Source organism: Sparus aurata, chromosome 11, assembly GCF_900880675.1.
Source record: "Sparus aurata chromosome 11, fSpaAur1.1, whole genome shotgun sequence".
Taxonomy (NCBI): Eukaryota; Metazoa; Chordata; class Actinopteri; order Spariformes; family Sparidae; genus Sparus; species Sparus aurata.
The window spans coordinates 23,157,701-23,174,105 of record NC_044197.1 but is presented as its reverse complement, the minus strand read 5'-3'; the positions used below and the strand labels follow the sequence as shown (position 1 = coordinate 23,174,105).

General features: G+C 42.1%; 1 protein-coding gene across 3 annotated transcripts in view; it reads right to left on the bottom strand.

Moving 5' to 3' along the window:
* ano8b (anoctamin 8b) overlaps positions 1-16,405 on the bottom strand; it is a 44,689-nt gene that overhangs the window by 15,033 nt on the left and 13,251 nt on the right. For 2 of the 3 annotated variants that reach the window (XM_030432929.1, XM_030432930.1), the window contains exons 2-3: positions 5,723-5,833; positions 4,054-4,186 (exon numbers count right to left, since the gene is read on the bottom strand). In XM_030432929.1, the coding sequence (XP_030288789.1) occupies positions 4,054-4,186; positions 5,723-5,833 (244 nt within the window). Of the gene's footprint in view, positions 1-4,053; positions 4,187-5,722; positions 5,834-8,345; positions 8,533-16,405 lie in introns of those variants that run through there. The other variant, XM_030432931.1, reaches the window with a different exon arrangement.

Sequence of the window (16,405 nt, the reverse complement as noted above, 5' to 3'; positions counted from 1 at the left end):
GTCACAATAAAGGTCCTTGCCCGAGAAAAGAAAAGGCTGTATCTGTTTAAACCAACTGTTTAGTAATCTAAGCCAATAACTGCAAGGCCCTTCAGAGGTGTGCGGCTCCTGCTGCTGCCAGGAATCTTAATGAGATTCCCCTTTTCTTTATTTAATCAAAAACTTGATTGCCTTTTACACACTCTCTCTCTCCCTAAATACAAGCAGTCTTAAACTGGAGGCACACTCCAAGGGAATGTGTGGACACGGCTAACCTTGTAAAAGAGCACAATACTGCTGAGGGAAACACAGCACGCAAGGTTTATGCTAATGTGGCATATATCCATCAGACGTAATGTAGGAACGCAGCAGAACAGAATGACAAACTGTAAATCGCCCAGTCAGAGCTGAGGAATGATTAATGGATGGTATGTCAGCTGCCGTGAGAGGGTGAGGAGGAGGAGGAGGACATTACTGTATGTCAAACTGAGTGTGTTCGTTGCTAAAATGTGTTTGTCTGCTACAGTTTTCAAACAAAGTGGTCATGGTTTGGGTTTTTGGTTCAGTCATTTCCTGTTTTATTTTGTAAGGTGTCTTCGTGTTTTGCTTTACACTTCCTGTCTTTGTCTTTTTCCCACCTTTTTTCCTGTTCACCTGTGTTTTAATTGTTGATCAGTCCCCGTGTATTAGAGCCTGTGTTTTTCCCCAATGGTAGGCGTCCACCAGAGAGAGTCGCGACAACGGAAGTTCAAAATGCAGATCGTCACCTGGTTCATGGAGACTTATCAAGAAACTTCTAAGCAGGCATCTTAATGATGGAATGATTAAATGACAGATTTACATTGTGTCCCCTCTCGTCAAACAACAGATCCTGCGGACACGTACAATTGTTTTATGTTACTTTGTCTGTTTTTGTCCTTGTGTCAGTTTGTCTGCATTTCCTGTGTCCATACAAGTATTAATTGAGTATCAATCAACTGAGTTTCAACAGTAAATGTACTTATCAATATCTAAATGTATATGTCCGCATAAACTTCATAATATGGGTCCACTGATTATCAGCCTGGCAGACTACTGAATCTCATGTTCAACAGGTGTTTGTTTATTTTGTTTTGCATCTAATTATCAATAAAAAATAAAATTGAACGAAGTTTTAACTAGTGACTAAAAGTATCAAATTCATGTAGTTTGAAGTAACAAGCGCAATATTTGCCTCCAAAATGTCATGTAGTGGAAGTAGAAGGAAGCAGGGTAGCAGGAAATGAGGATGACCAAGTGAAGTACCTCACAATTGTACTGTAATTGTACAGTACTTGAGTTTACTTGGTTTCATTCCATCACAGTCTTCAAAGCAACGGATGGCTGCTTTCTGAAAACAAACACACACAACGGACTGAACCTGTGGCCTACGCTGTTTTAATGCTGATGTCATAACCAAGAATTCCAGGATTTCTACTCTCACAACCACTCGCTTTTAAAAACACGCGGGCGCGCAGGTGGTGGAGTGGTTAGAGCGCATGCCATATATGCAGCCGACCCTGGTTCGATTCCGGCTGGAGGTCCTTTGCTGCATGTCACCCCCCCCTCTCTCTCCTGTATTTCCTATCTGTCTACTGCTTAATAAAGGTGTCTATGCCAGAAAAAAATCTTTAAAAAAAAAAACAAACACGCAGGAGAAAGAGGCACGTCGTTGTAGTTAAACAAGTCGACATATGACAGCATACACACCTGGAGCTCTTAGCTGCTGGTCTCACATCTAACAGAAGTAAAGTAAAGGAATTTCTCCCTGCTTCAGTGTGCAAAGAGAATGACGATTCAAGGTGAGCTCCAGAGGATGAAACACTTTCTGGGTTATCTTTTCTATCACATGAAATGTAGGTCAACCTATGTAGAAGCAGGTGTGTGTGTGTGTGTGTGTGTGTGTGTGTGTGTGTGTGTGTGTGTGTGTGTGTGCATGTGTGTGTGAGAGAGAGTGCAGAGTGCGCGTCGTGTCACACAGTAATCATTTTCGTGGACCATTTTTTCATCTAAAACCCGCTGGCACACTTTCAGAAAAGCACTCCCTCCATCCTCCTACCACATCACCCTCCCTGTCCTCTTCTCTTCCTCTCACGTTCTCTCTTCGCATCCGTCTCCATTGGTCCCCCTCTCTCTCTTTCCTCCTTCCTTCTGGCCATCTGTCTATTCCTATTCCATTCATGGGTAAAAGGTTTGGTTGAAACTGTCAGGGTATTTTTCTTTTTCGAGGGGCCCGTCGAATGCACAGTCAGCAGAGAGAGCTTAACATTTATCAAGAGGTGAAATGCAGTATGGAACAGCGAGTGCCACCCTCACCCCCCTTGGATTGTATTTCTCTGTATTTATACACCAAAGTCAATGCTGAGATTAAAATGACCCTGAGCTCATCCTTTGTTCCCCTGGGGAATTATCTTTCAAAACAAGAGACTGTGTGTGAGCAGTGTAATCAGAGCAAATACAATCCATGCTGTTTAGCCTGACCCTAACCTTCTGCGAAACTTTAAATAACCTGCAGCAGAGCAGGCATTGAGGCAGCTCCTGCCTTAGCTAATCCTGCTGTAGCTGCAGCCGCGTATCAGATCACAATAAACCAAGGCACAACTCTACACCAGCACAGAACAGCGCGGGTATTTTTGTCTTTAACATCTCAACTCTGGTAGTAGCATTTAAAAATAACTAAACTTCAAGCTGCTAAAAGAAGCAGTGATACATACTCTATTATTCATGTGGCAGTTCGTTTTTTTGTCTCTGTTACTGCTGTAGCTTCTTGCCTGTATTCTGTCATGGTGATTGATTCACTAAGCTACAGTTAAAGCACCGCTGTACCCGTCACAGTCCGGAAATATTTCAATCAATCAATCTAAAGCAGCAGTTTGACATTTTGGGAAATATTAACTTTTTGCCTAGAGTAAGATGAGAGGAGATATTTAAATCACTTAAACCACCACTGAATATGAAGCGACAGCCAGGAGAAGGTTAACTTAGCTTAGCATAAAGCACAAGGCACAAGCTGGAAGCTCAACTTTTTCCACGAATTAAACAATCTAGACGTAATATTTTCACTGCCAAGGCCCAGAGGTGCTGAAAGGCAGAGGCAGGCTAGCCAATTCCCTTTGTTTCCAGTCTTTATGCTAAGCTAAGATAACTGTCTGGTGACTGTAGATCCATAATTACCATACGGACATGAGAGTGGTGTCGATTTACTCATCTAAATCAGCAAGAAAGAGATAAATCATGCTTCCCAAGATGTCAAACTGTTCCTCTTTGGCATATAAAATCATTTATTCCAAGTTAATGTACCAATTTCTTTACTTCTTTTATTTCTTCCTTTTCAATATTCTCTGTCATTTCATTGCATCCAATCCCATTGTTATTACAATTTGTACTCAACGAATAACAGCAAGTACATCAGTTGACAGAAAATTTACTGCGAACAATTTAGATTAATTAATCATTGATTTAAATCATAAATATTTATTTTCTATGTGCAGAACAGGAATGTAATATTCATGATTATGTTTTCATCAGTCCCCTGAAACTGAGAATCTTTGCGTTTTTAAAACAAGCCTTTCATTTCTAATTATATTGCACACACATGTTGCTACAGTAGCTGGTTCTGGGGAGGACCTTTCAATGTTTTGGGCTTTTTGGGACAAGAGAGACAAATATTGTTTCATTGGTTATAATCTGCAGCCTCACTGCTGGATGCCAATCAGTCCTAAACACTGGACCTTTAAATTATTTGTCAAGTAAAATGACAAAGATTGAGATGATATAGCTTCCCGTATCTAAGAGTTTGATGTTGCTGACAGGTGATCGGATAAAACAAGACAAGACACTGAATATGACATTGTTTTCTTGGAAACTATGATAAAACTCTTTATCATTTTCCGACTGATTTGATAGATTATTTGAAAAATGAAATGTATTAATCAGAAAACATCTGACAGAATAATCAATAATAACAACAGCTGAAGATAATAGTTGCAACACATAAGAAATGAACGACTTCATACACTCATGCACAAATGTGTTGCCTCAGGAGAGAGTCCTTACTTTTCGTATGTAGCGGTGACGAAGAAAGCGTAGACTCGTGTGTGCTTATGGTGTCGGATTTGGATGATGAGCTCTGGGATTCCCAGCCGGATGTGGTTCAGTAGCCATAGCAACGTGTGGTCATCTGTAGTGTCTGTGGCAGGAAATGAAAAACAGAAATATATTTTCAACCGTACCCACGCATCAGTGTACACGGGAGCTGCCACAGCGCACTGAGCGTACTCCCACAGTCTTGTGCTATTTATTGCTGAGCAGCAGCTGGAGGTTAAATGTCGTACAAACAAACACTTGAGGATGACTCTTCTCTGCATTCTTAGCTGGATCAGGCTACCACAAGGAACGTTATGTGAGGCAGTATCATCAACATAAAAGTCACGGTCACCTCATCTGGATTAGGGCTGCGCGAGATTGGAACATGTCTGTGTTTTCTGTGATGTGAGCACTACAGGAATATTCACCAAATAACTTAAGCTGCATGTAATCGGATAAATTGCCCCTCAGTGGCTAAAATGCACTGTGGGTAATGTAGGCAACATGTTTTGAAAAAAAGAGGAATGCGTGGCATAACAGAAGGTGATTTCTCTGGTTCTCCTGCATTCATTTGTTTTAAATCTGTTCATTAGGAGTCCAACAGTGTGTTGAACTGTGTGGGTTTTGCTTTTGTACCAAGCAGCAATGAAATTGTAGCAGGAAGTGTTTGAGTTGACATTACACGTCCTACAATGTGACAATTTCGATGCTGAAAATGATATATTGTGCAGCCCTAATCTGTATCATCAACGGTATTGATTCCCACTACTTCAGATAGTTGTTAACATCCTCCGCTGCTTAGTGGTAGGTTTGGATCTTTGCGCTTTTTAGGAGAAACATAATCATCTCAAATTAATTTTAATGAGAGAAATTAAAGGAATAAAAGCATATTGTTTTCCTCTTTGCCTGAAGCAAGGGAAGGTAAATATGCAGCTTTATATTCATGACAAACTGGAAAATGCGTGTTTAACTGTATAATGCAATTTTGTCTGTGTAGAATTGTGCCCTCTCGTACTTGTGAGGACCAATATTTAGATTTTAAGAGCGAAGGCACTGCAAAGTTAGTTCATTATGGCTGGTTTCCACTTCTTCAAAGAGGGTTCAAATTGGTGTTGATGGTTTATTATAGCTGAAAAAGTTAGCAAATCAAATCCGCAATAATCAATCATTCAATCAATAAGGTGTCAGCTTTATATATAGGTTTCTTTACTCAACTAGTAAAGTGAACATTTTAAGGTTTGGACAAAACAGGACAACTGAGAACACCATCTTTGGCTTTGGGACTTGAAACACAGATCGACAATTTTTTTAACGATTAACTGAAAAAATAATCAATAGATTAATCAGCAATTAAAAAAGGCATTAGTTGCAGCCTTGTGGCATATTAGACAGAAAATCATTAGGTTGTGAGCTGTTAGTTGGACAAAACAAGTTTTTCCCACATAACTTTTTTTAATAATTGAAAGATTCATAGATGATCAAATGAACTCTTAGTTCTCTCTAGGCTTAGGTGAGGCCTAAGGGGGTGACCATAGGCATGTTGTTGTGACAGTTAAGGTTGGGGGTGCATTATGTCAGTGCTGCGAGGGTCCTCACAAGAACACAAATACAGACATATGAGTGTGTGAGAAAGTCTGACCTGCAAATGTCATGAGGACATCACAGTTCTCTGTGGGCACCGTTTTCATCCAAGACTTATGAGACATGATGTGTCTCCCAGCCTGCAGAAGCCGCTTTCCAAACAACTTATCTGAGAGCGAGACAGACAGATGGACAGACAGAGAGAGAGAGAGAGAGCGAAAGAGAGAGAGAGGGGAAGGGGGTGAGAGACAGCCAGATAAAGAGAGACATACAGAGGGGGAGAAAAAAAAAGAGAGAGTCACCTTTTCAAAGTGAAAAAGTGTAAGGAGCAATGACATTTCTAACATTTTCAGCAAACCCCCTCAAAAACCCCTGCTGCCCCATCACACACACACAGAAAGAGAATCGTCCTCCTCGACGGGACAGATTTAAATGTCACGCCGCTTTGCCTCACAACACGAGATTGACAAAACTAATCCTGCCCTGCCAAGACCAGAGGCCACACATTGTCCACACACTCTGGCCTGTCACATACACACACAGACACTCGGCTCAATCAACTCAACACATGTAAGTGCAGCTGTTTCTCAGTGTTGTGACGTGTCCCGTGTCCCAGGAATACCCACAAAAAAAGCCTTAAATAATAAAAGAGCCCTCTTCAAGGTCCTCGGCACGAAAAACTTCAACTATTCTGAATCTGGAGCCAGTACCACGAGCACAGCTGCTGTGTAGAATTACCTTGTCTCTATTCCAGAAGTCAACACTCAAAATAGCTCTCCTGTAGCCTCACAGTAATGTCACATTATTACAGTTGCCCTTATTGCAGCAGTCTGAGAGAAAATAATGCACAGCACATATTTCTTCTCGGGTGAAAACTCTTACGTCATGGAAGAATTTGCATTGTTAAAAACAACTGCAGCATTTGTGTCTAGGCTCAAACAAACTTTATCTTTGCACCGACACCTCATTCATCTGTCACCGATCCTCTAAAGTCTCACATTCCCACCAATATGGTCTGCAGAGAGGCGGCTGTGCCAAGAGTTTAAACAGGACTAAGTGATTCTTTAACCAGTGTAACCTCAGACCCTGCTCGGCTGTCAGAGAACAGTTTGTGAAAACCATTTCCCCGGTCCTGAATAATAATGACAGCAGCCTGGAGAGAATGCCCGTCCCACAAGAGCCCTGTGATCAGTGAGGCATGGAGCGTCAGAGGAGGCAGAAAGTGGGGCACGTTCAGTATCACATCCATCCGTCCAGGATCAGACTAATTGTTTTAGTAGAAAATGTTAGATCTCTATGTGCAAACAAACTACAGCTAAATATCATCTTAGACATGAAGCTCCTGTACATCCTTTTTCTGTATCTGGTCGCTTAGAAAAGTGAATGTGCACTCACAAAGGTCAAGGCCATGTCAGGCTGTAAATTTAACCATGATGTCACCTCTACTAGCGGGACGCTGTAAATCACACAGGGTCTCAGCCTGCTCTGTGGATCAAATAAACACCTGTCTCATGAAACCATCATTGTGCTGCTGCTCAGGGAGTACCTTTACTTCCTGGAAGAGAGCGTTGACAGAGAGGCAAACACGCTGGGGCTTCCCAGAAACAAGCCTGGTGGTCTTTTCAGAGAATACATTTGTTTTCAGTGTTTGCAGTGCTGCATGTATGCATGGAAACATTGCAGCAACATGCACCGGAAAGCAAACCAAATCACTATGCCATTTTCGAAAGGCTGCAAGTGCATTTTCTGCTGTCACAGTCTCCGTCTTTAAAGTTCCACTAATCAATATTTTCACATGACCAATGGAGCAAACCACTGCGTGTAACTGAGAGGGGTCACCGGTAGTGAAGAACCAACATAAAATCCCTCGACCTTGAAGTAACCTTCAGCCCTGCGGAGGTTTTTGGTGTATCTGATATTGGATGTCAGTGTTGTTCCTGGAACATCACAATCATACGTGGCTCCAGGAACATCACTGAAACTGACCAGTCGTGCTGACGATGTTGGGGATAGACTGATTATCGCTCTGGCTGATTATCCAGGCTGATATTCAGAATTTTTCTGAGGTATTACTGATTTTCTGGCTGACTGGCTCTGATGCGGCATCCTCTCACACGATGTCCCGCCCACAGCCCCATCTGATTGGTAACAGGTCGCAGTTAACACATATAACAATAAAATAGAATTCATCTGCAAAATAACTAGTAAGTAAATGTATCAAATACATGTAGTGGAGAGGAAGTAGAATGTAGCAGAAAAGGACCCGTGTACAATACCTGAAAATTGCACATAAGAACAGTACATGAATATAAAAACGTCCCTTTTATAATCATACCCGAGCATTACTTCATGTTTGAATATTGCCATTCATCCCTCATCTTGTAGTTTGTTTTGTTCTCCATGTCCTCACTGGAAAGCACCACGTTCTCACCTAAAAAGTTCTATGTAAATAAAGTAAAACAAGAAATGAGTGCCATTACAGAGACACAAAAACTACAAGCTTCACCCGGAAAATCGAAGGATTCGTCTTCCATTTCTTAGAAATTCAACATGACATATAGTATTTCACTGAGGATGATATTCTCTGTCAAGATAAATCAAAACATATCACAGTTACAAACTTGTACCTGCAAACAGAACCTGACTTTGAGGCAGCATTTGGATCCCTCGTCAGTACTTACAAAGAAGTTGTGACAGCTTAATCTGGTTCCATACAGCTCTTCCCCTCTGAAGAACATTTTCAAACATCGCAACCAGCCAAACAGGAAACAGAGCGAGGTATATTTGACTTTTTAATCTTGGGAGGTACTCCTAGCTACAGAAATGTGACTGGCCGCTCCACTGTGCTTTAGATGAAATGCTGCAGGCAGAGCAGCGACATGACAGCAATTCTAATGAGTCCTGTATTCATCGCTGAGGGCAACACACACACACACACACACACACACACACACACACACACCCACACACACACACTCCTGGAACAGCCAGCAGATTGGTTTCAACCCCATCACAATGCTTCAATTTATCAGCCCCAACACTGAGCATGTGTTTAGGTGGTTTGCATGAATTTCTGTGTTTGTTACTTAGTTGAACGTGAAGAGCGAGTCAAATACATCACCCGTCAAGGCTGACAAAACAAACCACCTCTCAGACGGGGAAGGGGACAGCACACCTGAGATCAGGGCCAGCTGGTCAGAGTATTGAGTTTCGAGGATCAACTCTTTTCAGGGTCACAAATGAACACACCGACATAAAATAATAGGGTTAACAACAAATCTCAAGATGCTTTTCTTCATTTCAGTTTACTGAATAGACAAAAATAACAGCTTTACCTTGATTGTGAGTCATTAATGAGCCGTTATCTACAATCCTTTTTTTTTTTTAAAGAAACTCAATTGCATCTCATTATCTCCATCTCCCTCTCTGTGATTGATTTAACGAGAGTAAATCATTTGCAGAATGACTCATTCATTGATGGCTTTTACCTCATCAGTGTTCATCACTAGCGTGATTGCCACAGATGTTTTGCACACGCAGCGTGTGATGGATTTTACACTGTAACACATTTGTGTTTGAAGGCTTGGAGTTAAAGTTCGACACAGCCAGGCCCTGCACATACTGTACTAGTAGTTAGATAGGAAAGTGATCCAAAATGTCTTTTAATTCTGGCAGAATAAGTGCACGTCTCAGTTTGAAAGCCCCCTTTGGCCCTGTAACAGAAACCAGGTCGCTGTTGAGCAGGTTGGCCCATGACTAGCAGTGATACAGATAAAGCCTGTATTACTCACGGCCCTCACAGCGAGACGACTGTTCCGGGGCTAATGCTTATCAGACAGCAGCCAGGCAGGCGTAACAAGCAGGGCGTCTCTCTCTGATCCGAGTCGCTCTCTGAGGCATTTCTGTGGGCTGTTTATGTATACGTGAAAGTGTGTGTGTTTGTGTCCGCGCAGGTGCTTGTCTATGCGCCTGCGTCTATGAGCCGGAGATATAAAAGTGCCAGATTAAAAGGGTGTAAGTCAGTTGTGAAACTCAGGCGAAGCTCTAAAATGAAGGTCACAGACACTTAGGGAACGACTTGGTGATGCACTCACTGTCTTCGCTGGCTGTACTCGATAACTCTCTGGTGTTCACGCTGCGCTGGAGCAGCTTCAGGTCAACTTTGAAGATTTTACTAAGTCAAGCAGGGGATATTTAGAAGTTTGGGCTCAATCTTTTAGCAGCTGGAACAACAGTTTGGATTGAGTCAAGAGAACATCCATTATAATTATGAATGTCAGTCAGGTCACTGACACTGCATTTCTAGTTAAACAAAGCAGATAGTCCGACTTGAGAATACTGAAAATGCTCCAAAAGAAGACACTTTTTACATATTTTGTCCCCTTATGTCAGCTTAAATCAAACAGTGAACTCATTCTTGTCTGTAGCTTTGAACGTGGCAGCAGTCATCGAACAATGACTTGAATATCAACATTTTTAGAAAAAGATCTTTTCATTTGTCTCCTCCAAAAGGAACAGAGGACACAATGCTTTCACTTTTTCTTTGTTATGTAAAAACAAAGAGATAATTCAGCAGCGGGTCGGGAGGGGGCAAGTTGCTGTTCCTCAGCTATGGCGTTGGCTAACGGGCTGAACATTTTTAGAAGAACTCTGATGTGACATTGAAGTTGACCTTTGACCTTTTGGATATAAAATGTCATCACGTCCCCATTTTATCCTATTTGTGACATTTGTGTAAATCTTTCTCCTCATTATCATATGATTTGTTGAGTGATGGCCAAAAATTGTGTTTTGTGACATCACAGTGACCATTAACCTTTTAACTTTTACCACCACATTCTAATCAGCTCACACCGAGACATCACAGTAGATAGACTGGGACAGATGGACGACAGGAAAGACATGACGCCCGGTGCACAGAAAGGAAATGTGTCAGTTAAAGTGACAACCTGAAAGATTCTTGTTTTTCTGCCAACCACTTTGTTGATTAGCAGTAGCTGCTTCAGTGTGTTGCACAGGGGCCTCTCACTGACGCTCACTGCAGCTTCACACTGTATATTTCATTTGGCTTAATCCAAACAAGCTGCTGTTGTTGTCTCATTGGGAGTTAAACCCGTCACCTTCAACAGAACACACATAACACTAACAAAATCAGGATAATAAAAGATAAAAATAAGGGGGGTACTATATGCACCTAGTTCTTTATCAAATATCATACATGGGAAAAATCCTGTCATCATTCTGGCTGAATTTAGACTGGGGATAAAGTTCTCTTGTTTGTTTAACCAAGTGTCGAACCATGACATGGCAAGTTATTTGCTGAGTCACCACTAGTCTATAGTTACAGGTGTAATCAGGTGACCACTTCACCTGATGAGGCCTTTCTAGGTCACTGTACGCAAAGTGAAACAAAAAAAAAGCAGAGCGAGGGTAAAACAGCAAATGTGGAAATCCTTTTTACTTCAACTTCGCTTCACATCCTAAAATCCCCCAAGATCCTTTGCTGCGTGAGGACCAGCTGTTAACAGTGGCACAGTCGTGCCTACATACAGTTGGCATCATTACGAGACAAAATGTTCCCCCTTTCTGGCTGTCTGAGGCCTGCAGTGCAGATTCATCGCGCTGATATGATGCTGAGGATTTACTCTTTCAAATGCACCTCCAGAAACAGATGCCTTTGCTTAGTATGCCCTGCAACAGTGTGTTTTTTTCCTAGGAGGCTGGAGACGAGGGCTGGGTTTATATCTTCTCAGCATTGAGTCATTCTGAAGTCCAACTCTTATTCAGCCAGTCTAATAGATACAGACACAAACACACTGATATAATGTAATAAAGGCAGAGAGACTGACAGAACTCCCAGCAGACGCAGAGGGAGGAGAGCTGACAGTGAGACAGGCAGAAAACATTCCCACTGTCACATCTACTGAGCGCGTGAATGGAACAAAAGACCCTATTAGAACGATTACATCAGTAAGCGGGACAGAGAACCTAATCAGGTTCAAACACCCCAACAACTGCCTTCATTAGAGTCATCTCCTTCTCTCCCGACTCTCTGTGCATCGCCATCCACCACTGACAGGTTGACGCCCGGCCACAATAAGGCAACACTAAAGACAGACAGGGTCCTTTAAAACCTGTTCCCAGAACACTCAGAAATGCAAATACAGATGAACAATAAAAAACACAAAAAAGGTTTTGCAAAAAAATAAAATTCTAAATGTGCTAAAATAATATAGCAATATTATTAGGCCACATCATAGATACACTTTTATTTTGAAATTTCATCAAAAGAAAATGCCAGGACTGGGTGACAACCATCAGATATCAAGATAATGTTGCGTCAGTGATTCTTGATAAATAATCCCTGCGCTTTCATGGCTTGGGTTTTTTTGGGGGCGTTATTTCCTGTTTAATTTTGAAGTTTATATCAGTATATATATAAAAGTATATATTCATGTATTACGTTTCAGTTCCCACTTCCTCCCTTTGTCGGTTTTCCCTGACCTTTTCTGTGCACACCTGTGTCTTATTAGTTATTCACACCCAGTGTTTTCCCCTCACTATTCGTTGGTTCATCTGTTTTGCCCTTGTTTACCTGCATTTGCTTCCTGATTCCTCGTGTTATTTCTGGTTTGTACTTGGTTTGATTTCTCCTGTTTTTTTTTCCCTTTGTTGCGACTATTTTGGGCTCTGGATTTGAAAAAAAAAGAAAAAAGAAAAAAAGCAGGAACTAAAAGCAGGACTATCAGCTTTCATTAAAGCTCGCCTTTTGTTGTCAATCTGCCTGCCTTCCAGTCTGCATTTGGGTCCCCTTTGTGTAATACACTCAATCTGGCACCAATTTAAAACACTTTTTTTCAGCTGTGCAGAAAATCACTGTCAGGCCGACATTGTCCTACAAAGGCAGAGGATTGCTAGTAGCAGAGAAACATAGCAGCTTTTTCTTTTTGCAAACTGGTTGGGGTTTAAGTTCACAACATGAAGTCACACAAGCGGGGCCGTGGAATGATCCTCCCACACCGCCGCAATGCCGGATTCTGCCTGACTGCAGCCTAAGTGGATAAAGGCAAGCATCCAAACAAGTAGAACAGTCTGGTAAGTTCAGACAATGACATCGCATTACAGTCAAGCAGCCTTTAAAACCAGGACCAGACAACACTTCTGCTGTATCACAATATAATGATATCCTTTAAGAGCGCTAACATTAACATATCGATAAATGCCCAGCCCTATGTGCACACGGAGGCACAACAACAGCCTGAACATTGAATCATCAAGTCATGCAGCTGAAACGTCACAGTTCCACCTGTGATCAAGCTGTGGATTCAACAACTGCAGCCTTACAGCAGACCATAACCCACCTCACCTCCTATCTGTCCCTTCCTCTTTCTCTCCCACCTTCTTTCTCCAACGAACCAACACTCGCTTCAGTGCTTGTCGCAAAGGCCACCTTACTGCACCCTCTCAATGCGAAAGGTACACAGCGTGCATACATTTTGGCAGCAAACACTCCCAATTCCACATTGCATCGTTCTTTCACACTGGCAGCTGCACACACAGATGTGCCTTGGATGAAATGAAAGCCCTCTCCGCCTGGTGCAGCAGAGCTCTCCTCCTGCCTTTTTTTCTATTTTCTTCTACCTCCAGTCTGCTCCTCTCTCCCACACCATGGACCTCTCAAGTCTCTTTCTCTCGTCTATATCTTTTAGTTGCTACCATCCCTGCCTCTCTCCCTCATCCAAATCCTCTCTCTTAGCCCCCCCTGGGCAGAATCTCTAAGTCCCTCCTTCTCCGCCTGCTTTCTTTTTATCTCCTTCTCTCTCTTAGCTCTCCTGCCTTCACTCTCACTCGGGCCGTCTCAAGAGGTATTTGTCATCATCGAGCACATGGAGCTCCTATGGATGACGCCTTGAAACGACGCACGGGAAAAAACAACAGGGGGAAAGCTTGATAGTGATACAAATAAACCTGGGTTTAACAAAGTGCAGATGCATCGATTGGATGCCACTAACGCAGCAGTGCCTTTTGCAAAGCTTCCTCTCTGCTATTAGCATCACTAAGAATATCTCTTATCACTCAGATGAAAGACATTGAAAGGACTCAGGGTACATGAAGAAGACCATTCTTTGAGATTCTTTTCAAAGACAAATGACAGCCGGCGAGGCTCAACATCAGCTGCGTTTTGAAATGGCATGTAATCACAACTGCTTTCCTGTAGGTTACAGTCAGCAAGCAATTAGAGCCATCGCTAATGAACAAACATCTTCCTCCCACCATTAATAAATACTGCTAACACAGTCCCAGCATCACATGTACCCCGATTATAACTGACTCAGGACAGCTATAGTGGATTATCCAAAAATAAAAACTACATTTAGAACAGTAGAACAATGAGAAATGGCCACGCAAGCAGCTCTGTAAAGGCGTGATGAAGGACAGGTGTGCTCTGAGATGAATGCTAACATCAGCATGTTAACATGCTCACAATGAAAATGTTATTTAGCAGGTATAATGTTTAGCATGTTTAGCATCGTAGTCTAGCGTGTTAGCCTCCTAACCATTGTAATTAGCATGAATGCAACATTGACCTAATCTTGGCGCAACAGGAAAAAATTCTGACTAAAAGACATTCATCTAGTATTCCATTATGGTGAGCTACACTTATAGCCTTGTAGTAATTCCAGATAAATATCCCAAATAAGCTTTTTTTGTTCCGTCACAAATTTGTAGAAGAAGAAGAAGAAGAAGAGGAAGAAGGAGGAGGAGGAGAATGAGGAGGAGGGGGAGAAGAAGATGCAGTCCAGAATTAGTTTTTTCAGTTTCAAAGGAAGACCACACAATTGTAATTTGCTCACCACTTCTGTGCCTTTCTTACCCTGTTGATGCCTCGGGTATCCATCAACAGGGTATGAACTTATTATTTGGTATCAGTATCAGCTGAAAATAAATCCATGTACATCCCTATTTATTACATACACTGTAGAATCTGACTAACTTAAATAACAATTATTTAAGTTTACTTTACTTGGCAATTCTGAGGCAATAGGTTTCCCAACTTTTTTTTTAAAGTAAAGTCAACTTTAAAATGTATCGTGTACAACTTCTTGTCACCTAGTGGGAGAAGCTGTAGCTGTCAGATATTTCTTAAACCTCTAGTCTTGGAATTACGGAGATTTTTTCCTCCTCAGATGCTCAAAATGATGTTGATCAAAGCATAAACAACAAGATGCACAGCTGAGGCGGATGGAGAACCATGTTATTTTGGTCATTAATCAAACTATTGGAAAAAATTATAAGTTGATGATGCCACAAGAAGTTGTGACCACCAGAATTATCAGACCCCAACCTGTGGGGAACGTGAACGTTTTTAATACTTCACAGTAATCCATCCAATAGTTGTCCTGAAATAGTGGTGAAAAGAAATGGTAGGCAATCCATCAGTTGTTGTTTCAGTGTGAACCAAAGTGGTGGACCGAACTAAAGTAGACGCGACGCTGCTTGAGTGGCTAAAACATGACTTGAGAGGTGTTCAGAGATTAAAAAGAACCTGTATATGAAGCAGCTGAGATTAGGGCTGTCTTTCTTCCGGACCGAGACGGGAGATATCTGTCCCACCTTTGTGACAAATGGCGGATGTCAGAACTCTGGTTTCCTCATTAACAGGAGCAGGTAGTATAATAGGGTCTTGTCCTTGGCTTCAAAATAACAATGATTACATGCGACACCGGAGCCACTGATGGCTGCGGGCCAGACGAAAGACGAGGCAAGACCACGTCGGAAGAAAAGAACCACCGTGCGCACACAGCAGAATAGTTGAGGTATCACTTTTCTCCATCCCGTCGTCTTCCTCTCCTTTACATCACTTTTTGTCTCCGCTCCTCACTTAGCCTCACTAAATATGCTTCCTTCGTCTCCCACACGCGCTCTCTTTTTCTGCCAAGTAGGCTAATCAGCGGTTCATTCTAGGTTAGCTGGTTAATTTGGATGTGAGCTACCTCAGCGGAGAAGCAAAGAAACAAAACAGGGATCAAGCCGTCACATCTGTCATAATGCCGGGGTTACAAGAGGGAAATGATGCTACTATTCAGTCAAGTAACAATCATGAACCAAAGCCAGCGCTCAATCCCTTTCATGCCCAGTCGTTGCAGACTACTCCTTCAGACAACCACGGACTTGGTTATCTAACTGGCTGAATGGAGCATTGTCAGTGTGGAGATTACGAATTATGAATAAGCGAGTGGTGATGATGAATATAGCGGAGTGAATAGCAGCCTTTGTGGAGCAAACAGACCTCGTTATTGAGTAGTGGGCAACTGCCAAAGTGGAGGAAGGGTTTTCTGATTAACACACAGAACCAAAGGACCAGGATGAGAGAGAGAGAGAGAGAGAGGAGGATGACCTGCAGCAAAGGGCCACAGGTCTGATTCAAACTAGGGGCAGACCAATTTTTCAGGCGTTTTTCTGTCAGACTGCCGATAAAATAAACTCATTTCAAAATGTGCTACTTTGGCTCTGATGCAGCATCCTCTCACACAATCTCCCACCAACAACACTATCTGATGGGTAACACCTCCCAATTAACAGCCTATAAACACTGAATAATCTGAATCTGCGAAGTAAATAGCGACTACATTTATCAAATAAATGAAGTGGAGAGGAAGTATAAAGTAGCAGAAAATGGAAATGGCATGGACAAAACCCAAGTTATTGAACGACGACTTATTGAATCACTGGTTGTTTA